The sequence below is a fragment of the Lissotriton vulgaris genome, chromosome 2_1 (genome assembly GCF_964263255.1).
Source record: "Lissotriton vulgaris chromosome 2_1, aLisVul1.2, whole genome shotgun sequence".
In the NCBI taxonomy this organism is placed as follows: Eukaryota; Metazoa; Chordata; class Amphibia; order Caudata; family Salamandridae; genus Lissotriton; species Lissotriton vulgaris.
The window spans coordinates 626,305,768-626,331,059 of NC_141687.1; the positions used below are offsets into that span (position 1 = coordinate 626,305,768).

Genomic DNA, 25,292 nt, shown 5'->3' on the forward strand with positions numbered 1-25,292 from the left:
TGAAGGAAAACGTTGCTGTGGAAAAAAAATTGATAACTTTGTAGTACACAAAATATCGGGGGCAAACCTTCCACAAAGGCAACTAGCAAAGGTGTTGGTGAAACAAGCAAATAGAATATCTCGGGGCTTAGATATTGAAAATCTTAATAAGAAGTTAAATGGAAAACTAGAAATAAAGCTATATGATTCCCCTGTATGTACCAAGTTATCTTAAGCAACAATTGGCACAAGACCAGAAACAGCAACTAACTAAGCTGAAATTTGGTCTAATTCCTTTGAAAGCCTACTGGTATAGGAGACTAAGTGGCAATTCTGACCAACATTGTACTCTATGCAGTGCAGCCCTGGAAACAATTTATATTGTATGCACCTTCAAAAACCTTTAAGATTTGAGGACATTTTGTTTGAGCCCAATTTTTTGTCTTTCAACATTCAATCATGTACGGAAGCTGTACAGACCTGCCTTAAGGGAGAATCTAGCCAACTGTCAGGCTGATGTTTAAAATATATGAAAGTGTCAATTAAGGAACTGAATTGAATGACGAACTAGCACTAGTGTGAGGTTAATCTTCTATCTGTGACAAGGAAATAATTCTCATTTGCCAGCTATGTAATGTGGATGTATTGAATTTTCCAAATGACACTGTATTGTGGTGGGTAATCGAATTAAGTGATTTTTACTTTTTTTAACTGCTACTGAATGCATCTGTAATAATGTTAAATAACTTTACAATAAATATCTATCTTCTTATCTATCTAACTCAGCAACACATAGAAGCAAATTTGAAACATGAATATATATATATAAACACAAGCATGTTTATATAATCTTCATCGTACCTAACTAAGCAATCAAAGTCGTTTAGCACCTTAAAGATGTACAATTCACAAGGTTCAAAAAACTAGACTGAAAAATATCAAGTTTGTTCTACAAATTAACAAAAGGTTATCCAAGAGTTCAGATTATTCCTGAAATACTGCAAAGTTTTTTCAAAATGATCAGTCAAAATATCTCGTGAGAAAATAAACCAGAAACTTGAAATCCAAACAAGAGGACTGTGATGCTTGGCGTCTTCTTGCCCTGTCCGCCTCCAGTAACTCTAGAAGGCAAGCACGCAAACATACTCAAAAGCGTCCCAAATATGCTGGATCCGAAACTTGTGCAAGGTCAGAACCCTCCTACAAGACTTGAATCAGGACATTCTGATCCAACAAAAGTCACCGGAGAATTAGGGGATGATGCACAGGATGGTCCACTCCCCACATCGCATCGCCGAAAGACAGATCAGTGTTCGATAGTAAAGTTGATGGGAAATCCATGCTCTGTCAAGAAAAGAGAGTTGGAGTCCAGCCCATGACAGCCACGAAATCAAGTGGCTTCTCTGCTCTAGAAAATATTTAATTTATGTCAACATTTCACCATCAAAACATGGTCCTGGTGTAGACTCCCGAATTTCCTTTGTATGAAGGTCATCAGCCTGGTTTGACAGGGGTGTGCTGGGGGCCATTAGAGGTGGGTTTCAACCACGAGTTACGCTTCTGACATGAAAGCAAATTTCATCATCTGGAATTTTGGCATCTTAATTGTGATTACTTGGAGCTTATTATCAGAAATTAATATTTTCTCCTGAAGTATAATGAGTGCATATCTTAGCAACTCTATCTTCACAAATGCTGCCAGCTGTTTACATAGTTAAGCTGATGGCATGGCTAATAATTGGATAGTTTGGGGAAGGTAACGATCAGTTCTGCAGTGTAAGAACCGCTGTCCAGACAATTATTAATTTAAACTCTTTTATAGCAAGTACTTAAATTGGGCAAGGACTAGATCAGGGCAAGAACCCAAGAGACGCGCTTCATAAAATGTATTTCACTACTGGTCATCTGAACCTGTAATAGTGTGTGAAAGAGGGGCTGTACGTCACACAACTGAGGTCAACAATGTCGACCTGCATATATTTGGACTCAACAATATCAACTACCAACATATTGTCTAGGTAAGCATACATAGGAATTTATGTGATGATCTATTGATAGTCTATATTGTGGAGTCAATATAAGCGCAGGCTGATATTTAAATTTTAATATTCGGTTAGTGAGGAATCATTTTCAGAGATACTTTTGGTCAAGCTTTATAATCAGATTTTTCTGAATGAGAGCTTAGTATATAGGCATAATTTATGACCTTCGTGTGACCAATATTAGATTTTTCTGACACATCTATTTATTGATGCACAGCTAATGTTTGGATAATGAGAGGAAAGATAAAGCATGCATATACGCATGTTGAAAGGGGCAGAGGTACAACAATGCAAAACTAGTCAGCAGGTTCAGCCACCGAGCAAATACCAGAAAGAAAATAAAAGCATCAGATATGTTCCTGCTGCCTACTGCATCAATAGTCCTTGCACCGGCTCTTTGATATCTTGATCTGTGGAAGCCCCACAATGTATATGATTCGATAAGATAAGGAAAGATCAGGAAAGATTGAAGTGGTAGATGCACATTTTTGGAACACTCCGACACTTCCAATTAAATGTTGTCTTCATGAAGAAGCATCAGATTAAAGAGGGAAGTCAGGTACCTCTGCTCTAAAGGCCTACCTTCTCACTCTAATGTTTCCATCTTTTCCAGATCATGTTCATACCAATGAAGGACATCAAGTGTGCAAGAGGCACGAACTTTACGTCAGCTTTCGGGACCTTGGATGGCTGGTAATGACCTTTATTCCTTTACTGTACCATAGCCCATCTCGACCATAGAACGGCGGTACACTAACATCACATGCACTGCACCACTCAGTTTCTATCCGGCTGTAGACTTAGGCTGGAGGTACTATTATACACAGACACACCTTCATCCAGAACTCACTGGTGGTAGCTAGGAAGTAAGATTCTTATGAGCACTCTCAGTACCAGGCCAATGGTGAAGATAGTCTGTCCCACAACTGTTTCTTCTGGACACATAACGTTTACTGGCCTAGGATTTCCCCTCCTAGCATGTCCTGCTATTTTTCCACATAGACCATTTCCTCGTCAAGGTGGGATTACCCTAAATTAAGCATTTTCTCGTTATTACCTCCTTATTATGTTACTTCTCTTGGTAATTAGCACTTTCCTTTTTAAATTCCTTTAAATTGAATACTGTTGTGTTACACATATCCCCTTTTACTTTACCTACCTTTAAAAATCTCCTTTAGTCAATATTTTATTAATCTGATTTAGTGTTTTAGAAAGTATTTCATTAAATTAACTTTAATGTATTGATACAATTTGATTCCCTTTACCTGGCATCAATGATAATCTTATCTACAACTCTTATTATTTATTTAATGTTTCTATTCACTAAATTAACTGACATTTATTTAATTAATGAAACTTATTTTAAATATAAATAAATGTAATAACACTAATACAATTTATTCATTACTATGCCAGGACTTAGAGGGAAATTCAGCTTTCTCACCTTTTAAATAATTTTTTACGATTTCATTTTATTAATTGTAGTTTAGCATAATTACTTTTTATTTATTAAACTTTTTTTAAACTAAATGTAATTGCGTTATTAGTACTCCAAGGTTTAAACTCACAACCCTTTTGTTGTACAGTTGCCTATTAAATTGCTTTCAGAATGAAACATATTTGTAAAGTATAATCCCAAAATGTTTTTTTTTTTAATTAAAGAGCATTACATTTATTTTTAAGTAAAATAATTACATATATGTATATGTATTATTAATGTAACAAACACATTAAATTGAAAAAATTAAGAGGTGGTGGATGAGGAAATGGCATTCCCTGAGGAAAGACGAGGAAGTGTCTTCAAGGAAATTGTATGTTCTCATGTCCTCCAAAAATAAATGGGACAATAGCCATCAAATGGAACTGTGGACAGAGATAGTAACCTATTTTGCATTTGCAAACACTGATTTGCAAAATCGAAGTCTTTGCATCTGCAAAATCGGCATTTCCCATGTACAAATCCTATTTTAGAAGATGGTGACCTTTTACAGAATCTTAAAATGGGATACTGTATGGTTACCAAATCGCAATTTGGAGGGGCTGTGTTGTGGATCCTTCCAAATTGATTGTAAATTAATTGTTCAGTGTATCAATGGATTGGAACCAGAATTCTGGTTTCAAACAATTGAAAAGCTATGACTTCCAAGTTTGAGTGGTAAGCCATTTGGAAAAGGGCACGGTCCCTATTGGCCCTTTGTGAAATGGGGTAAAAGCTTCAGGGAGAGTAAGCAGTGGTCAGAGGACCACTGTCAACTCTCAATGAAACTTTAAAAAAACATATAATTTTTTTATTTTTTCTAAAGCAATCACGGGCCCTGCAAGAAAATCAGGCTCCTTTAAAGAAATCCCATTTATGGTGGTCTGCTGACTCTTGCAGGCCACTTTCCCTGTGATTGTGCACAATCATGTTGTGTAGCAATTTGCAATCTACCTAAGCAATATTAATCAGGTAGGTCGGATTGTGACTCAATCCAAATACTTGTTTTGCAAACTGGCCTATTAGTAAATAGATCAATTTGCAAAATAAGCTTCTGGTCGAAAAAAAAGACTGGCTAAAAATTGTGACTGCTTTTTGCAACCACAATATTAGTACATCTGGCCCATTATCAATATACATAGGTGAACAGCTATTGTCCCTATTATTTACCTTGATAATAATCGACCTCAATACACTGGACTCGGGCATCAGACAACACCACACCCACCGAGTAGTCCTTAACTCTAAGGTACTGTGGTCATATCCTACACCCCCTTCCTAGGTGTCTGCCAGGGCAATACTTTACCCAGCTTCCTATATTCTGAGCTCAGACGCAACAATACAAATGCATGCCTTGTCTATGCCTAGCTAAGAAGTGAATGCCTGCCTTAGGGCCCTAATCAAGGAGAATGCATCCACTATAGAGTGCATCCACCATGTTGCATCATGCCCCCACCTTCACAGGTAACACATGCCATTTCCTTGGTCTTCATAGAATCCAAGAATCTTTGCTCTTTACCTAATACCTGCTATAGAATTCTAATCCTCTGCTTGACTTAGCCCTCATGCTTGGGGTGATCATGTACCTTTGGCCCGGCCATGGCAGTGAAAATCCACCAGTCACCATGGGCCCTACCATATCATTGGATGCTTGATTCTTACCTTGCTCTAGCAAGAACACCTGCTCCTCTTCTAGGCCTCCCTATAGTTTTTCACCTGCACTGTCAGGTTGCTTAATCCTTATATTTTATCCACTCTTAGATTGAATGTCACCACTCACTAGATCTGCTATAAGATGTAATACCCACCCCTCATTAGGCCATGCTTTAGGCTTAACAGTTGATGCCTTTTTAAGTAGGGAATATACTTCAAAAACCAATGGCTGATGTTCTTTCCCTAGGATTGGGTGATCGCTCCGCAGGGCTACTCAGCATACTACTGTGAGGGGGAATGCACCTTCCCCCTGGACTCTTGCATGAATGCCACCAACCACGCCATACTGCAGTCTCTTGTGAGTATTATAAGGAATTTGCCAAGTCGGAGTAAAGGTCTTGTTCCAACTCTGGGTGCAAGTGAATAATGCATGTGATGATAGGCATAGGTTCACACGCACAGGTGCATTGGGCAGAAGAGTGAGGGGCACGGAGTATGATAGAGTGGAGCATGGGGCATGGGGCATAGTAGTGGGGAGAACTGCACCCAGTAGGCAAAGTGCACAGGAGCGAGCAGCTCAGAGGACAGGCCAATGAGGGTGGGCAGAAGAGCACTTGGAGCAAGAGTTCGGATCACAGATGCAGTAGCCATAGAAACATGAAGCATAGAAGAAAGTACCAAAGTGCACAGGAGCAGGAGTATTAGAAACAATGATCCATCACCATGGAGCTAGACCCATTCTTCCTTCATCCTCCACCCAGTGTATTTTACAGTAGCAAGAAAACTATGGGAGTCAGTTAAACCTTCTCATAAAAACATAGCTCCCTCTGCCTCCAAGCACAACCCTTCCGCTCATCACAGACTCTTGACCAGCTTCATAATTCCTTACCATAATAAGCTTGTTTGGTCTCTAGACATTTACAATAAAACCCTTTAGCGTAAGTGTGTATTTTTTTGTTGCAGGCTGTACACTTATGACAGAGGTGCCACCTCCTTCTGCATCCATCTATTTGAGCCCATATGATCCCAAGGAACGGTTTTGACCCTGGGGGGCATATTTATCAAAACATCTCACAGCAAGCCACCTGCTGCGATGCATAATAGGGAAAGGGCGGAAATGCACAATATTTAAAATTATACAGCTCATTCCTGTCTTTTCGCTTCGCTGGCACATAGTGCAAGGTTGCCTGCGTTGTAAGCAGGATTGTTTAAATTAGGAGAAATTAAGATATTTCTCCCCATTTCGCCTCATCTGGGAAGGCATAGCATTTTGACGTATTCCCAGGTCTACCAGCAATGGTAAATCTTGAAATGTGCCAAAAACCACGAAACTTCTCTCTGGGGCAGAGTATCACAACACAGCTATCTGATCTGCATTGCGTTACTTCAGATTTAACTAGCCACCCAGGGTCAAGCAAGGTGGACTTGTGTGGCTTGATAATTCTAATTTAAGAATTGCAATGCAACTCCTTATAAATTTGGCCCTGGAAGACTTGTTAAGGAAGGTGACTCTAGAAATATGGGGGTCATGCTGCCTTTTCCTCTGTGAGAGGAGGCAGGTACATGCCTGGAAACCTGCTGTTCTTGTCATGTGTGACATCTCAAGGATTTGTTGAGTCCTAGGCAGGATATATTTGGAGGCATACTGTTTAAACAACTCTGTACAAATTCCCCCTTTCTGCTCATTCAAGCCCTCATGATGCCAAATAATACTGAATTATATGCAAAATCTTCACAAAGTGCAGCACTCAAAAACAGACGAAAGCTAATGCTGCCTGGTGTCCATTGGCCAAATAGTACCAAAAGAAAGCTGAGCTTAAACGAGCATTGATAAAATCATTTCTTCTGGAACCAACATTATTTCATGGGGAAATCAGTATCTAACAGGCTTATTACTCTCATTGTAGGAAAAATATGTTATAGGTGATTTGATAGATGCTTAGTGAATCAGCGCATTATATTAAAATACATCAGACCCCTTTCAGAGTTCCATGGGGAATGCAGGGGCTGCTGGGCCTAACCGTAGGGATTGAGGCCTTTTATTCCTGATGCCCGACCTACTAATGGATCCTAAACAACTGGGTCAAGACACCCCTTCCGTACTTGACTGTCAGGATAGCGTGGTCCGAGCTATCCTCCATTCAGGTGAGTGAACACATGTTCACAACCCAAAAAGCGCATAGCAGTTGCAATACATAATGTTCCAGCCAAATACTCACCTTTAGGAAAAATATTTTATCTGTGCTGCTAACCACACAAAATATGAGATTCACAAACTATTACACAGTCTTCCACTGAAGTTGGGGCTCTAGTGTTTCTTTGGTGGTTCCCTGCCCCAATCAAGCCACACGTTTAGCGATTGCGGGTATTCCCTATTGGTAACAACCAGGGAATGCCTCACTAGTAGTCCGAGTCTCGAGTCCATTAGGTCTCTAACTTAAAATCAATAGGGTTAAAGCGATACTGCGCTAATTTAGCAGCAAGTTTCCCCACGGCCAACAGGCCTGTCTGAAAACATCCTTATATGCACTGGCAGTGTAAGACTGAATGCCGCTGGTCCGTGGGCTCTTGCACTACTGAAGCGACCAAAGGCTCTCAGCAGCTCCTCCTACGGGGTCAAGGCCTGATTCACTGTGCATTTAAATTTGCACCTTTTCAGTATTCACAAAAGTGCATTTAAAAAAAGTTTACTAGTCCTTTCCTGACTTTTCATGTTCGGAGTTCTCCGCTCTGACTGCGGAGTCTCTGCACTTGTAAACTTACTATTAAAATATAGTTATGTGAATACTGAAAAAGTTTAAACTTACATAAGTCTGTAAATTTACCTTTGTGAATCAGGCCTCAAGGGTTTGGTTCGTCTCCAAATGAGGGGTAACTGCTAGATCCTGTCTTGGTTCCTTGGCCTGGGTAATGGTGTGCAAGTACCCTCACGGTGTTCTCACTTCTCGCTCTACGTGACCTTATCCAACATATGGAGTCACCGCAACTCACAGTCTTCCTGCCCAATCGGCACAGTGAAATTCTTCACGGCTGCCCCTCCTGGCCATCCGCACAAGGATACAGCTTTTCCGCGGCAGTCACTCCTTGCACGCGCGGTCGACGATTCGGCACTACGCATGGCCCGAGACCTATCGGCACAGCCCAACACACACATCATGGTGGCCCTCCCCTGGTATACAGAGGTTGGCAGCTTTGTCCTGCCCATTGGCAACAATCCGATTGGTGTAGCAGCTTTTTCCTCAGACCTCGCACATGGAGTCCACTCGACAGGGCTCTGCACTTGACTTTGCTTTCTCCAACACTCTCATTTTCTTCATAGGGCACACTTGTCTTGGAAAGCAGACAGGCACTGGGAGGTGGTCTTAGATTCCCTGAGTGATGTCCCCTCACCCAGCAAGGAAACTAGCAGGCCATGGCCCCCAGTCCTGGTCACAGGCAGAAGTCTTGCAGAGCTTCCCCGCCTAGCATAGCCAGTCTGGTTGCGTGGTAGATGACAATTGTTGGGTTCTAAAATTCTCCTTATAGTTCATTTCCAGACGCTGAATATGATTTAGTGTTTGAGCCTTTGAAGTTTTATGTTTGCCCACTCCTTTGCTCCCTCTTGAAAATCAGTCTGTTCCAGCAGGAGTGTCTCCAAAGCTGATAGTCCCTCAACACAGGAAATCAAAGAGTGCTGCACCGTTCCTGGGTGAGGGGATTGAATATAAGTCACGTGATGAGGAGGATGTAGTTAGGGTAAAGAAGAATTACCCTTGGGCATCCATTTTGTTGGATGTAATGCCCTCACACACCTATGTAGGTGTCATGCTTCATCATTTGGTCCTGCTCCTCGTTGGGCGGGCGGTGCAATACCCAACGGCCAACACCTCAAAGAAGGGCTCTTTAGCAGAGATCTTTTTCCAACTGCCGTGTAGATGAAGTGCGGGTGTGGGGCCAGGAAGAGTTGTAGACGTACAGATGTGGGTTAAAATAAAGCTAGGGGTACTAAGGAACAATTTATTCTGGCGGTCCGCTGCTCTAATTAAAAATAAATCTAGAGGGTAAGCGCTGGAATGTGATGCTTCCAGGAACCTTCCAGAGGGTGCTATTGCTCGGTCAACATTTTTCTCGCTTGTGTCCATTAATTAGCGATTTTTCAGGACCAAAGGAACTAAATTAGCAGGTATCTAGGGAGTTCACTGTCTACAAAGAATCGTTGTCCCTAATGTATAAAGTATTTGTATACACTAGTGTGATTCATAAAAATAGAAAAAGGGGGCCAGCGGTGAGGGGTAGGTGCTTCAGCGCAGCTCAGGAACTCCCAACCTTGCGGTGGATGATCTAACCTGACGCTTTACCCACTGGATACTGTTGTTATCTGAACATTACACTTTTTAGGTAGTTGCAGCTTAACACAGGTATTTCCACGGAAGAAGGGTAATACAGGGAAAGGTCCCCCCCTTTTTCTATTTTTATTTCATTATGCAGGTCTGGGTCTCCCAACATGGAACCCAGGGCCCTCCAAGTATTGTACCATTCAAAGGCACACATACACTCATAGTATGTGTATGGCATATACACACTGCACAGTACTGTATCCTCCATGTAGTGTATTATTCAGAGGCACACATACGTCCAGTAAATGCATATAATATACACATACTGCATCTTTCATGTATTGTACCACTCAGGTACGCATACACCCATACAACCAGCACATGCATTCATTGCGCACGCGCTGCACTTTTCATGTATTGTACCATTCACAGGTACATATATACCCATCACATGTATTTGTAATGAATGCACTGCATCCTTCATTTATTGTACCACTCACAGGTAAACATACACCCATGACATTCATGTATCATGCATGCACTACATCCTTCAAGTACTGTACCACTCATTGGCACATATTCATTCAGCAAATGCATTCCCCATGCACAAATGTACTGCATTATCTATGTATTGTACCCTTTCTAGGCACATCAACACCTCAGCGCTATGCAGTACCTCACACTAAACTGATGTAGGCCAAGGGTGAGTTAAGCACACAGCAGCGGAACTTAGAAAATTAGTGACCCTATAGGTCTAACTCCAATGACTGGTTACAAAGGGTCTGTTCACTCCTACTGATCACTACACTGTATGCTGTCAACACAACATTCATGCTCGTTAACTCCTGGTGAAGGCAGTGACCTTCCACCACTATGAGGGTAGTGCTTTGTGCATCCCTCTTGGTCCAACAAAACTACAATCCCTAAGATCGGCCTATGTCATGGCGCACTTGCATGATCCATGTTTGCCTATGACAGCCAAAAGAAATCCGCATTAGCTATTAAGACATCAGTACTGTTGGGCACTCAGGGCAAAGGTGCACATTCATTACCTTGCAGAGGACTTTTCCGTCCCAACATACAACATGTGCGTATAGCACTTGAAATTGTTGCTTTAGTTGCACCAAATGGGGAACAACAAATATATCTCCCTTCACTACTGCAGATCTTGCTGTAACAGCGAAAATTAGTATTCTTGCCTGAAGACAAACGACCAAAATGTCTCACTTGGATGGTCACTGAAACCCTGTGTGAGTGCTGATGGGAGGGAAGGTCATCCTTATGAAAGAGGAAACCTCAAATACAAAATTGTGTCATGCTTCATCATCGGCAACCTCTTCTCACCATGGAAGGACAGTACCACCAGGGGAGACTACCTTTACATCGCGGTCATCACACCGCGATACCATTACAACGCCGTGGTTACAACAACTGCATTATTACCACTCAAAGCCATTACTACGCAAGTCATTACATTGACTTGCAGTAGATGGCGCGCTAACATTAGTAATAGTATAGTTTACTATTCCAACACCTTCCCTACTGTTACGTAGGCTGGAGTTGGAATAGTAAATGATATATTTATAATGTCAGCGCGCCATGTACTGCAAGTCAATGTAATGACTTGCGTAGTAATGGCTTTGCATGGTACCAACGCGGTCATTGCAACGACCGCGTTGTAATGCAACGCGATGCAATGTCTCACGTTGTAACGAGTCATATTCTACCTCCAGTGCAGACTCAATACCCTGTTTGAATCGGCGCAGGAGGAAGTTCTTAGATAGAAGCTACTGGACAATAGAAGGATCCAGGTCAGGGCATTAATAATACCTTAATGTATCCCAGCTATTTGCCTTTATTAGTGGGTACATTAGGTAGGGTTAAAAACTGGTGGGTCGATAATGTGAGAGCAATGACTCCCACCGCCATCAGTTAGGCCCCCATTTTCCTGCCCGTTTTAAAAGCCCATACGGGTCTGGGGCATTCCTCGGGGCCAGAAATACCTAAATTCCTCGAGAGGGCCTATTCGCCTGCTTACTTAGAGAGGAGGAAATTAAAATAATATTACAAATGTGCTCAGGTGAGTCCTACCTGAAAACGCACAAGGAGAATGACCTATTAATAAATTAAAAAGATAAATTAAATTAATGAATATGCAGACGATGGGACTTCTTGTTAGTATGCCCCAGACTCTCGGAGCTATCTGAAGTATAAGTGCAGTAACATGAGACGATTGCCTTTATCTCTCATAGTGTATTGACATGCCAATTTGTTTCTTACTGCCTGATTTATGATTGTAGTTAAGCCACTACCATACTCCTAGAACAATAAGTATACTGTATGTAGTGTATATACTGATCACTTTTATGCTTTTGAATCCTGATTTCACTAGTGTGTGACTGTAAAGAACGCCGTTCCCCTCTCTGTTCAAGAAGCCGGTGTCCCCCTATAATCAAGGGTAAGATAGCGACTATACAGCTATAGTGCAGCTTTTCCATAGATGGTTATGTTATCTATCCCTTCAGCACTCACACAGGGTTTCTGTGCCCGCCCAAGTGGAACTTTTTGTTCGTTTGTCTTCAGGCAAGAATACTAATTGTCTATTCTACCACCAGCTGTTGTACCTTTGTGGTAATGCACTTCTATGGCTGGACAGGTACCTATGACCCTGCTGACTATGTGAAATAAGATGGAGCAGGATACAGGAGCAGCTCAGAGACATTAAGAGGACAGTGTGAAGTAGAGGGAGGAGGAGGAATAGATAGAGATGATGTAGAATCCTATGTGAAGTAGGGACAGGAGTTTCTTAAATTGAAATTGGTGAGACAGCCAGAAGGAAAGAAAAAGAGAAGTAGAAATAGGAAGATGTAGATAGAGATGCATGGTACAGCAAGAGTGTTAAGGAATTATGTAAGGTTTAAGAGTGAGGAAGAGAGAACTAGAGATAGGAAGGAAATGTAGAGAGACGCAGATGATTACAGTACCCAAAGAGGTATGGGAGAATGAGAGGTAACGTAGAAAAACAGGTGCATTAGAGAGAGGCAAAAGCAGCAACAGGTTGAGGTAGACAGATGGAGATACGAGTGGAAAAATAAAGAGATGCAAGGTAGAGAGAGGTCAAAATGAGATGAGATAAAAAATGGATCAGGTAAAGAGAGTAGTGGGGAAGAGAAATGTAAAGGGAGTGAAGGGTAGAAAGAATAGTGTAGAGCAAAGAGAGAGTTGAGGCATCCCAAAATATGGGATATTTATTGTGGTAGGCACCATAATACATTGATGAGCGATAGCCTACATTTTGAGTGCTTGTGTTTTTTATTCCCCTAGGTGCACCTGCTGAAGCCGGACACTGTCCCAAAAGCTTGCTGTGCCCCCACCAAGTTGAGTGCCACATCCGTTCTGTATTATGATAACAGCAACAACGTCATCCTTAAGAAGCACCGAAACATGGTGGTAAAGTCCTGTGGCTGCCACTAAGAGAGCAGGAGCTGAAAAAGATCTGATGCTATGGACTCTAAAGCACAGGTGCACAGAATTTCTAGGGCACTTCACAGACTAACGCGTGCGTTGATACCCAGATTTTCCGGTTCGCAGTGTAAACAAGGAAAGGCGCCTGCATCTGTAAAGCCCTAGCATCCACAGCAAAGGACTTCTGCTTCACCAGGTATTGGAACAGAGGGCAATCGAGCAGTGGTGGGATGAAGGTAGACTGTGTTCCACAGGTTGTAAAACCCTGATGCACTGAAGCACCTCTGACTGACCCATGCTCCAAGATATACTGAGGACCAGATAGTAGGAAGCACTTTGGAATCCATGTCCACACATATCACTTGGAGACATCATATTATGCATTAAACCAGCAATAGCAGTAACACTTTGTGGAAGGAGGGCTCTGTCTAGGACTTTCAGATCCCCACTCCCGACCCACAGAACCTTTCCAAGAACTGGGGAGTGTCGCACAATTACCCGATTAGAAGCTATGGATTGCGGAAACCCACACAGGCCTTCTTCAAAAGAAAGGAAGGCTGACAACAGAGAAAATGAACCAGCCAACAGAGTATTTAAAATAAAAACTATATTATTTCCAAGTACACACAAACTATTATCCTTAGTTCCATTAAATGGAATATATTTATATATATATATATGAGTGAATATTGTAGGATGATCAAAGTTCAAAAGAAAGAATATGTAAAAAAATCTATAAAGTTGTTTCAAATTGTCTGGACCAGAAGTGTACACTAGCCAGATACTAAACTGTCGAAGAAGAAAAAATGGTACTCTTAAAATTGCCTGCGAATCACGCGGCTACTGGATCTTGGATCAACAGATCTACCATCAATAAGAAGCTCACATTTAACTTACGGTGTCATTTTTGCCCTTCCCTGTTTTTGTCTCATGGTGTATAAGCGTTTACTGGACATGGGTTTTAGAGAGACACCGGGGCGATCCTTGGACAGAGTAGGGCATTAATACAGTAAGAACAGTAGCTGTTGACTAAATGGAACCAGGTTTCCTTCCTATCTTCACAGGAGATTATAAGCCTGATTCACAAAAGTAATCTGAGACAAAATCCTAACTTTACGACTTTCGGTATTCAGAGAAGGCATTTAGCAGTACTAAAGTTAGGATTTTGTCTTAGTTAATCTTAAATTTTGGTTTTAAGTTAAATTTAAGACAAACTTAAGTATAACTGAGACAAAATCCTAACTTTAGTACTCCTGAATGTCTTCAGATTACTTTTGTGAATCGGGCCCTAATCATTTCCGTATTCACAAAAGGCATTTAGGAGTAGTAACGTTAGGATTCCTAACTTTACTACTCTTAAATGTCCTTTGTGAATACCGAAAGTCGTAAAGTTAGCATTTTGTCTCAGATTACTTTTGTGAATCGGGTCCGAAAACTTGACAGTCAATAATGCACTCATGCCCCTGTATCAGTCTTACTCTACACAGACTCCTAGTCTCATAATTCTCTTGCTGGCATCTCTAGTGGTGGAGAAGATTCAATTAATAGTTAGAGTGTGTAGAAAATGGGTCTCTAGCCTTCTCGGTAATAGGAGCTACTTATGTTCAATGAAAATCATCCTGGGCTGCTAATAACTGTGTTTTGAAAGTGACCACCTCAGACACGATTACATTAGTAGCCAACATATGCAAAATTACCAGCAGTGTTCACCTCAATGCATTGGGCAGATTTGGCAGCAGTATTGTAAATTTACATGGGTAGTATCTAACAGCCATAGCTGCAATGCTCCTTACACCAAAGTAATAGTAGTAATAAGTTCCTACAGTGCCAAATTATTTACCACTAAAATATCAGCTTTAAATATATTTAGGACATTCGACCATTTTTCTCCAAACATCAGTTTATGAGTTCTAAAAATACATACATTTTTGTTTAATTTCAAATACATACTTTTCAGTTTCGAAATACATAATATTAATTCAGCCAAGCAAAAGCTCAACATTGAGTAGGCTGGGCTGAACGTAGGAGAGCTACTTACAGGTAGCTGGAGAGCTATTAGTAGCTCACAAGCTGTTCATTGGAGAAGCCTGGTATGGGGTAAAACTAATGTGCATAGGATGTGTCTTGCGGCAATGAGGAAAGAAAGTCAGACGGGAGGCTGTCTCCTTTTTCTTCCCCTTAGATCTCGCAGAGATGGCAGTTTGACATGTGGTGCTCTCAAGCACACCCCGTTTACAAATCTCCTTCTAAATGATATCAAGAGTCTGCCTTTTGCCTGCCTGACCAGCTGCCTCACACCACTGCCAGTGATCACAGTCTGTTTGTTTGCTGCCAATATCTGCGTTGCCCAAGCTATTGTTGACATTTACAGCTCACTGTCACCCGAAGTATCTTTGGCCTCTCTGCATTCTCTTTTCCTATGAAAGTAAACAACGTGGTGCACTTTCACATAATGTGCTAACTTGTGCTGTGCAATATGCGCCTCCCAAAAGGCATCAGCTTTCTCTTCTGGGGTGAGGGCATAGTGAATTTATTTCACATCCAACAAGGTAGTATAACAACCATTACAGCATCTACATATTACCAAAATACACAGTAAAAAAGAACACATTAAATCCAAATTGCAAATATTTGCTATTACATCCTCCACAAACACCATAGGACATATGGTAAACACCACCCTGACACCTCCAGAAATGGCAGAGCGCTTGGGCTCTTTTTGGGCAAGCCATGACACTTGGTCACGCCCAACATAATCTCTGAGGTACTAGAGGTAGAGCTGTAATTGAAGAGCCCTCCAGCAGGTAAGCTCCCATTCCTACCAGCCTCAACCCTGAAAGTTACCTCCCGAAGGAGGCAGCCATCCAAACAACCTAGTGCCCTCATGAATCAAAATGCATTACTTGGTCTTCATTGGACTTTGTACAGCAGCAAAGTAGAGGTGGTTGAATGCTAAAACCTCCTCATCTACCTCCGCTTCGCTGCACCCCAGGGGGCAAAGAAGGTGCCACAAGGCACCTGCTGCATTATGAAGCCCCGGTGCGTTCCTGGTCAGGTCTCTTGCCCATGATCGTTTCCAGTTATTACCTACTTCTATCGACACCCAACCTTCCTCTGCGGAGTGACTAATGATGACCACCAGCAATGGCGATGGGCTCATTGCCGTAATTTCTCCTAATATTGAATGGTTCCCAAATGCATCTGTCAGCACAATAAAGTGGAGCCGAGAAGCCCCCAGTTTGTATTTGCTCAATGATTTAGCACAAAATGTTCTTAGTTGTCTGCTTTTCTTGGTGAAATCAGAAAAATTAGCTGTATTCTCTAATGTTTTATAATGACTTGCAACTCTCAGGATGTTTCTGACCTGTGGCACGTCCTGCATGTGCTTGCTTATGCTGAAATAATCTCCACATTATTCCGGGGTAACCTCACTTGATATGCGCAATCTCAACTTGTTTCCACTTTGTGGTCATCACCAAGGTTTAGGCTGTATAAATATCAATCCATACACAAATACTTACATACATATTAAACCACATAAACTCTACATGGGCAATTTGGCATTAATAAAAAAAGGCACCATTTGAAATTCAATGTAAAATAATTTAACAACTGTAACTTCGCTTCTTTGTTTTGCATAGTATTTTTGTAAGCAATGCACGGGGGAATGAGGCAGCAGAAGATAACATGTATTTTAGGTAAAGAATTTTGTGGAAACACACATCATATCTGCAGCATTGCATAGATTACTTACCACAAATCTCCATTGCTCTTGGCTCTACTCTCAAATGTCACAGTGCTTTCTGATGAGAAGGACTTCATCCCTGAGAGAAGACCTTCTGTGCTCTATTCTGAAAATGCTACTTCGGCACATCTGGCATGGGTGTGACTATAGGGATGAGAATCCTCAGAACACCACATTACCCAAGCCTTCAAAGGATGGCTGGAACTTCCATCATTATAGATGGTAGGCAGTGTTAAAGGACTGTGATTTGAAAGAGGAGGGCCAAGAGTAATAGAGATTACGGGTAAGTACTGTAGACCATTACATCCCAGTCCTTCTAACTTGTCACCCATACTAATGGTGTTTACTTGCACTGTTATAGTAGCATGGAGCCCAATGCAAGCGAGGTGAATAGGCCCCCTCGTTTGGATAGTATCAGACAGCTATAGTGGGGTGCAGCTGACTCCTCGCATCTCTAGGGGCCAGTGCATCTGCATCAACTGCACATATGGCAGGTACACAACCCTGAAAGCAGCGCTCTAATCTTCCAATAAGATTCTTAAAATCACTCTAATGACTTAAATTGATGCAAAACCTGGTGCATTTTCAGACTGTACACTTCAAGATTGTCCAATGGTTCCCTTCTGCACGGTCTTGCATGATCCCAAGACCAATATTTGCTTTTCTAGTGCCCTAGACCAAAGGCAAACCTGATGGAACAAGCATTGGAAATGCAATAGGTCTCGCACCATTAGAGTTAGTGCTTTTAGAATTGTTTATGGGTTTTTTATGTAAATGTTTAGCATTTTTGTTTCCTGTAGCCAATGCTAAAGAATTACAAATAAAAAAAGCCATAAACATTTCTTAAAGCTGTAACTGAAATGGTCTGAGACCTATTGCACTGTGTGAGGGTGAGGGGTTGAGGGTGAGTGAGGGTGAGGGGTTGAGGGTGAGTGAGGGTGAGGGGTTGAGGGTGAGTGAGGGTGAGGGGTTGAGGGTGAGTGAGGGTGAGTGAGGGTGAGGGGTTGAGGGTGAGTGAGGGTGAGTGAGGGTGAGTGAGGGTGAGTGAGGATGAGTGAGGGTGAGTGGTTGAGGGTGAGTGAGGGTGAGGGGTTGAGGGTGAGTGAGAGTGAGGGTGAGTGAGGGTGAGTGAGGGTGAGTGAGGGTGAGTGAGGGTGAGGGGTTGAGGGTGAGGGGTTGAGGGTGAGTGAGGGTGGGTGAGGGTGAGTGAGGGTGAGGGTGAGTGAGGGTGAGGGGTTGAGGGTGAGTGAGGGTGAGTGAGGGTGAGGGATTGAGGGTGAGTGAGGGTGAGGGGTTGAGGGTGAGGGATTGAGGGTGAGGGATTGAGGGTGAGTGAGGGTGAGGGGTTGAGGGTGGGTGAGGGGTTGAGGGTGAGTGAGTGAGGGTGAGTGAGGGTGAGTGAGGGTGAGGGGTTGAGGGTGAGTGAGTGAGGGTGAGTGAGGGGTTGAGGGTGAGTGAGGGTGAGGGGTTGAGGGTGAGTGAGGGTGAGGGGTTGAGGGTGAGTGAGTGAGGGTGAGTGAGGGTGAGTGAGTGAGGGTGAGTGAGTGAGGGTGAGTGAGGGTGAGTGAGGGTGAGTGAGGGTGAGTGAGGGTGAGTGAGGGTGAGTGAGGGTGAGTGAGGGTGAGTGAGGGTGAGGGTGAGTGAGGGTGAGTGAGGGTGAGGGTGAGTGAGGGTGAGTGAGGGTGAGGGTGAGTGAGGGTGAGGGTGAGTGAGGGTGAGGGTGAGTGAGTGAGGGTGAGTGAGGGTGAGGGTGAGTGAGGGTGAGTGAGGGTGAGGGTGAGTGAGGGTGAGTGAGGGTGAGTGAGGGTGAGTGAGGGTGAGTGAGGGTGAGGGTGAGGGTGAGGGAGGGTGAGGGTGAGTGAGGGTGAGGGTGAGGGAGGGTGAGGGTGAGGGAGGGTGAGGGTGGGTGAGGGTGAGTGAGGGTGAGTGAGGGTGAGTGAGGGTGAGTGAGGGTGAGTGAGGGTGAGTGAGGATGAGTGAGGGTGAGTGGTTGAGGGTGAGTGAGTGAGGGTGAGTGAGTGAGTGAGGGTGAGTGAGTGAGGGTGAGTGAGGGTGAGTGAGGGTGAGGGTGAGTGAGGGTGAGGGTGAGTGAGGGTGAGGGTGAGGGTGAGGGTGAGTGAGGGTGAGGGTGAGTGAGGGTGAGGGTGAGTGAGGGTGAGGGTGAGGGGTTGAGGTTGAGGGTGAGGTGTTGAGGGTGAGTGAGGGTGAGGGTGAGTTAGGGTGAGGGGTTGAGGGTGAGTGAGAGTAGTTGAGGCTGAGTGAGAGTGAGGGTGAGTGAGGGGTTGAGGGTGAAGGTTTGAGGGTGAGGGGTTGAGGGTGAGTGCGGGTGAGGGGTTGAGGGAGGGTGAGTGAGGGTGAGGGTGAGTGAGGGTGAGTGAGGGTGAGGAGTTGAGGGTGAGGGTGAGTGAGGGTGAGGGGTTGAGGGTGAGTGAGGGTGAGTGAGGGTGAGGCTGAGGTGTTGAGGGTGAGTGAGGGTGAGTGAGGGTGAGTGAGAGGTTGAGGGCGAAGGGTTGAGGGTGAGTTAGGGTGGAGGGTGAGGGGTTGAGGGTGGAGGGTGAGGGGTTGAGGGTGAGTGAGGGTGGAGGGTGAGGGAGGGTGAGGGTGAGTGAGGGTGAGGGTGAGTGAGTGAGGGTGAGTGAGGGTGAGGGTGAGTGAGGGTGAGTGAGGGTGAGGGTGAGTGAGGGTGAGTGAGGGTGAGGGTGAGGGTGAGGGAGGGTGAGGGAGGGTGAGGGTGAGGGTGAGTGAGGGTGAGGGTGAGGGAGGGTGAGGGTGAGGGAGGGTGAGGGTGGGTGAGGGTGAGTGAGGGTGAGTGAGGGTGAGTGAGGGTGAGTGAGGGTGAGTGAGGGTGAGTGAGGATGAGTGAGGGTGAGTGGTTGAGGGTGAGTGAGTGAGGGTGAGTGAGTGAGTGAGGGTGAGTGAGTGAGTGAGGGTGAGTGAGTGAGGGTGAGTGAGGGTGAGTGAGGGTGAGTGAGGGTGAGTGAGGGTGAGTGAGGGTGAGGGTGAGTGAGGGTGAGGGTGAGGGTGAGTGAGGGTGAGGGTGAGTGAGGGTGAGGGTGAGTGAGGGTGAGGGTGAGGGGTTGAGGTTGAGGGTGAGGTGTTGAGGGTGAGTGAGGGTGAGGGTGAGTTAGGGTGAGGGGTTGAGGGTGAGTGAGAGTAGTTGAGGCTGAGTGAGGGTGAGTGAGAGTGAGGGTGAGTGAGGGGTTGAGGGTGAAGGTTTGAGGGTGAGGGTGAGGGGTTGAGGGTGAGTGAGGGTGAGGGGTTGAGGGAGGGTGAGTGAGGGTGAGGGTGAGTGAGGGTGAGTGAGGGTGAGGAGTTGAGGGTGAGGGTGAGTGAGGGTGAGGGGTTGAGGGTGAGTGAGGGTGAGTGAGGGTGAGGCTGAGGTGTTGAGGGTGAGTGAGGGTGAGTGAGGGTGAGTGAGAGGTTGAGGGCGAAGGGTTGAGGGTGAGTTAGGGTGGAGGGTGAGGGGTTGAGGGTGGAGGGTGAGGGGTTGAGGGTGAGTGAGGGTGGAGGGTGAGGGGATGAGGGTGAGGGGGTGAGGGTGAGGGTGAGGGGGTGAGGGGATGAGGGTGAGTGAGGGTGAGGGGTTGAGGGTGAGGATGAGTGAGAGTGAGGGGTTGAGGGTGAGGGGTTGAGGGTGAGGGGTTGAGGGTGAGTGAGGGTGGCTATGGTATGGGATGTCTCATATTAAAATTACGTGTGACCTGTGAAAACGTGAGTGAGATACCGGCATGCCATGTTCTCTTGTACAAGCGCAATCGGGTGTTCAACAATGCCATAGTGGGCCGGTTCATGGCTACGTGTTCTATCATAAAAATAGTGCAAATGCTCATGTTTAAAAACGTCAAAGCCAAAGGAAAGTGCGATTTAATTTTAAAATCAAATAACTGATTACGGCGTGGTGACAGCGTGGCAGGAAAGTGAAAGTCCGATTGAAGTGGATATTTTTTTAAAACCAAACAACTGTCTAACTAAAGGCAGCGGGTCAAGCGTGTCAGTCCCTGGAGCTTACCTCCTCTCAATGTCCGTGCGGCTCTGAAAGTGAGCCGGCGGGCAGAGCTCACGCCTAATGTAGTGAGTTTTTCCGGCATGCGTGCACCGCCTGGTGCAGTAGCTGGATGGTTCCTGGAGGCTCGACGTCCTGGTAACCAATAGTATGCAAGGGGGGCGGGGTTCAGTAGTAGGGCATTATTTTGAACGGCACACGTTCTAAGATGAATCTAGAGTGTAAGATCGTGTATAACTAAACATTATGTAGCCCCTCTGTAAGACGATGAAGACTTAGTTCAGGACCTGTCTGTACATGGGCACTTGGTGTATACAAAATGTCATTACTCACAAATAACATATTGTAGAATAGTTACAGAAACATCTTGAAACAATACCACATTACAGAGATTACTGTATTTAGGATTATCAACTAGCGAAATGTCATTGCTCTTGGCGGTAAATGTAAAAAATACCTCCTAAATTGTATAATTAAGGGGAGGGGGCGGCTGTAGGGGTGGCAAGTGCAAAAAAAAAGAGAAAGCAGGGTAACCTGACCCAGGAGGGGGGAGGAGGGAGGAGAAATGCGTCTCGGCCGGAGCAGGGGGCGGAGCAGGGAGAGCGGGCTTTGAAATGTAATTGACACGGCCGGCCGGTCGTGAAACTGAAAGCATGGCCGGCCGGCCGTGAAAGCCTTTGATGCGGCAGGGGGAAATGCGAGACGGCGGGAAGGGGAGGGGGCGGAGCGGGTAAACAAAGACGGACGTGCACGCGCTTTTAAGCTCAATGCGCATGCGCATTGAGCTTAAAAGTCACGGGCACTGCAAGGAATCGCCACGATTCCTTGCAGTGTGGATAAAGAGTGGATAAGTCCCAATACTCTCATCGACAGGCGAGACCTAAAAAGGAATACACTGATGCCCAAGTAGCCTCACTTCCAAATTTTACCAGCTACACCTTTTATTTCTAAAAAGGAAGCTACACATTCCCAAATAGAGTGTATTTAAGCCGTATGTGGCACAAGAATGCATCAAAGGCTGAGCCAATTATATTGAGGATGTGAGCAACATCTTTGATAAAGAGTAGAGGCCTGCTGCTTTCAACCGGAAGCTCAGCAAGTGACAAATGGGCTGACCTCTTAAGCAAGCTTAAGAAAGCCAAACTTCTTTTGGGTCCACTACTGCTTGGAGAATTCCTGGAAGATGCCTGGCAGATGCCACACATGGTTTTCATCAGGTGCAGGACAAGAGACAACTATATGCAAAGTGTACTTTCTTGGATTTAGTAGATGGTGACAATACCTTTACCTGGATTTAGATGGAGAACCAGTGCATCAGATCGGTCACTAAAAATGGTTGATTGGACTGTGTGCTTCCCAAACTGGGTATATTCTCAGTTCCTCGACCATTGGAAGCCTGTTTGTGTAGGTCAAAAAAAGGAACCACACTGTCACCTATGGCCGCCCTTCCAACAATGCACCAGTATACATAGAAACAACAGTAAAAAAAAAAAAGTATTAGCAAAGCGAATGGATCTGGCGTTATGTTAAATGAAGTGTTTGGGAATAGTTCAGTTACTTTGTGTGTGTTTTCCGCAGCTGAAATGAAAATCTGATTATGAAGCAATATCTTGGGTACAACAATATTGAAGTGGGATCAGGGTTCCTTTGCGAAACAGATTGCATTAGCCTCAAAGAAAAGTGTTATGAAAAGGAGTCGGATGATGAAGTTTGTATTGTAAGGGGTAAACTTAAAAAAGGCAAATACATCAAATATTGCACTGTAGATACTTTTGTCAAAAGGACAATAGTTTCTTTAATCTTTAAGAAAGCCTATGTGTGTGCACCTCTTTACTTTGTGAACAAATGAAGCCATTAATCCAACGACATGCTATCATGACAGCAGAGTAAAACAAATGAACAAGCATGGGCTATTAATGAATAGCACTTTGTTTTTCTGACAGGCTAAACTATAAACAGCAGCACTCCCTAAACAAAAAAGTTGTAAATCAGCAATTAAAATGTGTCTTGTTGAAACTACAGGCTAACAAAAGGACTACTTGAGTTCCCATGAGCAAAACCTTATGGTAACATTAATGGGACAATATATCCTTCCATGAAATGCCAAGGCCTTGATGGATAGTCCTTGCAAGTAATGGCAAACCACAAAAAACACATGAAAGTCAATGGTTCAAGAGTGTAGACCCAAAGCCAACTTTCTTCTTCTCATTGTACTTTTTTGGAGGAACTGATTAAATGAGATTCTTCAAATGTCTAAAGTGGTCTGTAAATAACACACAGAGAGGCCAAGGAGGATTTACAGACCAGCAGGTAAAAACTCCCAGCGAAATGATAAGCACAACAATATACAGTGATCTAATAATTATGATCAGAACCTTTAGGAATTTGCTGATAATCAATGTTTCTGACAGATACAAAATGAAGAAACAGCTTTAAGGACGAAAACCCTCACTCACCCTGAGCTGGCATGCTTCATCTTAGCGTTCCTCCTCATGCCACAACATCAGTTGTGGTGTGTGCTGCAACTAAGCATGGGCGAATTTTGCAAATCTCGCGTTCGCGAATTTTGCGGATTTGCAAACTCGCAATTCGCAAAATCCGCAAATTCTCGCGAATTTGCGGATTTTTTTTTGTGTTTGCGCGTGTTTCTGCCAGTTCGCGAGGGTTTTGTACAATTTCGCAAAACGCGAACTTACCTGTCGGGTCGCAAGTTTTGCAAACTTGTTGTTTCTACGTGTCCAGCCTGTTTGGGACACTCTTCTTCATCACTGCCACTCTCTGTCACCACTGCCACTCTCTGACTACTCATGGCACCTTCTGGCCCACCCATGCCACCCTCTGTTTCATCACAGCACCCTCTGGTTGTCCAGTCAGTGTACATTATTGTGGCAAAGCAAAGCACACCTTCCCTGCCTCAAGTGACCTGAATTAATTTGGGGCTGATTAATGTGTCACAGAATATTTTTTTAGCTGGCACCTGCTTCCTTAGTGCTTCCTGATTAGTGATCTTTTGCACTTGCTAAGTGCTTTCATTGTTGCAAAATTAGTTACAACACCTGCCCTGCCCCAACTGACAATAATGAATTAGGGGCTGATTAATGGATTTGAACTTCCAGCCTGGCTCCTGCTTTTCTCCCTTAGCTGTAATTCAGGACCTTTGTGGCATATGTGTAACTATTCTGAGGTTCAGAGCTGGGTCACATAATAGTTGCAAGTAGGCAACTGAACTCTGGAGGGGCCCCTCAGGAAGCACTACAGGAAATGGCTACTAATGATGAGCCTGAACTTTTGAACCTGGTAAGTAGTTTCAGTTTTGCTAAGATCGTATTTCTGCAATTTAGCGCTTATTCGCGGGGCGCGAAGTTGTACTGGGAAGCCGCGAACTCACGCGAACAGTGCGAGCAAGCCATAAAATCCGCTGCTCGCGGATTTGCGGATTTTGCGGGAGATTCGCGAATCTCGCGGATTGCGAATTTACCGAAAATCCGCAAAATCCGCGAGCGAAACGGATTTTCCGCCCATGCTTAGCTGCAACTCCTACAATGGGCGGAGCTCTTAGATGTTTTTTATCCTACCCCATATGATTATAATATGAGGGTGAGCTGTGTTGAGTGTAAAATGTGAAACGTAGTGAGAATAAAACTGTTGCCTAGTCAGACACTAAAACGTTATTCTTGTCTACTAGAGAAAGTTTTTAAAACAAATAGAATGAGGCAGGGAAAAGAATCACCCCTGACTATTTCTAGTGGGTCAACATATTTCTGCCCAAAATTACCCATCAACAAAGTGTACAGGGCATTCGTCAGGACCTAAATTAAATCCCTCTGCTGTAAAGTATAACAGTGTAATAGTGTGAAAAAGATTATAAATATTGGTACAAAACAAAGGTGATCACCAAGGAGTTGAGGAGGTCCACCTCTTCAGATACATGCATGAAAAATAGTAATTTGTCAGAGCATCATACAGGCAGCAAAATCCAATCGAGTGCCCAGATTGTTTCTCAACAGTATACACTTATTAATGGTGCACCCACAAACACAGTGAAAGAAATGCTTCATCCGGTATAACAATCTTTAAAAGTGTCACAAACATGGGAGATCAAAACTGAACACACACAAGATATAAATTCTTACCTGCTATAGTCTGGTTTTCCTGCCTCCTCTCATGGCTAACCCTTGCAAGAAACTCAGGGCTAAGACTGAAGAACACACACCAAACAGGAAACAGATATGATAATAATTTTAAGTCTTATGTGCATATGTATAAGCTCAATGAGAAGCACAATTGTAATTTATCATGTGGTGATGGTAGGCAAGCGAACTAGTTTCTTAATCATTAGGCCTGGGCGGTAAATTCCGTTCCGTTTGCGGAATTTGGATAATTTTGCGTTCTGCGGAGACCGCGAAATTGCCCAAAATTCTGCGATCCGCGACTTCGTGAAATTTTTTGCTTGTTCGCGTCCTCAAAGTGTGTGTTTGCAAGATATTTCCCCACGAGCACGCAAACAGTGCTTGTGAACAGGAAAAAAGCATCGCGAACAAGCAATTCCGCGTGTTTGCAGAATTTCTGCGTGTTCGCGGAGATTTTTTACAGTTTCGCGGGGATTTGTGTA

General features: G+C 44.0%; 1 protein-coding gene across 1 annotated transcript in view; it reads left to right on the forward strand.

The window, feature by feature from the left end:
- Window positions 1-13,930, forward strand: part of LOC147730880 (bone morphogenetic protein 8A-like) — a 320,574-nt gene extending 306,644 nt beyond the window's left edge. Inside the window, exons 5-7 of the mRNA XM_086955748.1 lie at window positions 2,635-2,714; window positions 5,399-5,509; window positions 12,792-13,930. Of these exons, the coding sequence (XP_086811874.1) occupies window positions 2,635-2,714; window positions 5,399-5,509; window positions 12,792-12,941 (341 nt within the window). The 3' untranslated portion in view covers window positions 12,942-13,930. The remainder of the gene's footprint in view (window positions 1-2,634; window positions 2,715-5,398; window positions 5,510-12,791) is intronic.
- Window positions 13,931-25,292: the final 11,362 nt, after the last annotated feature.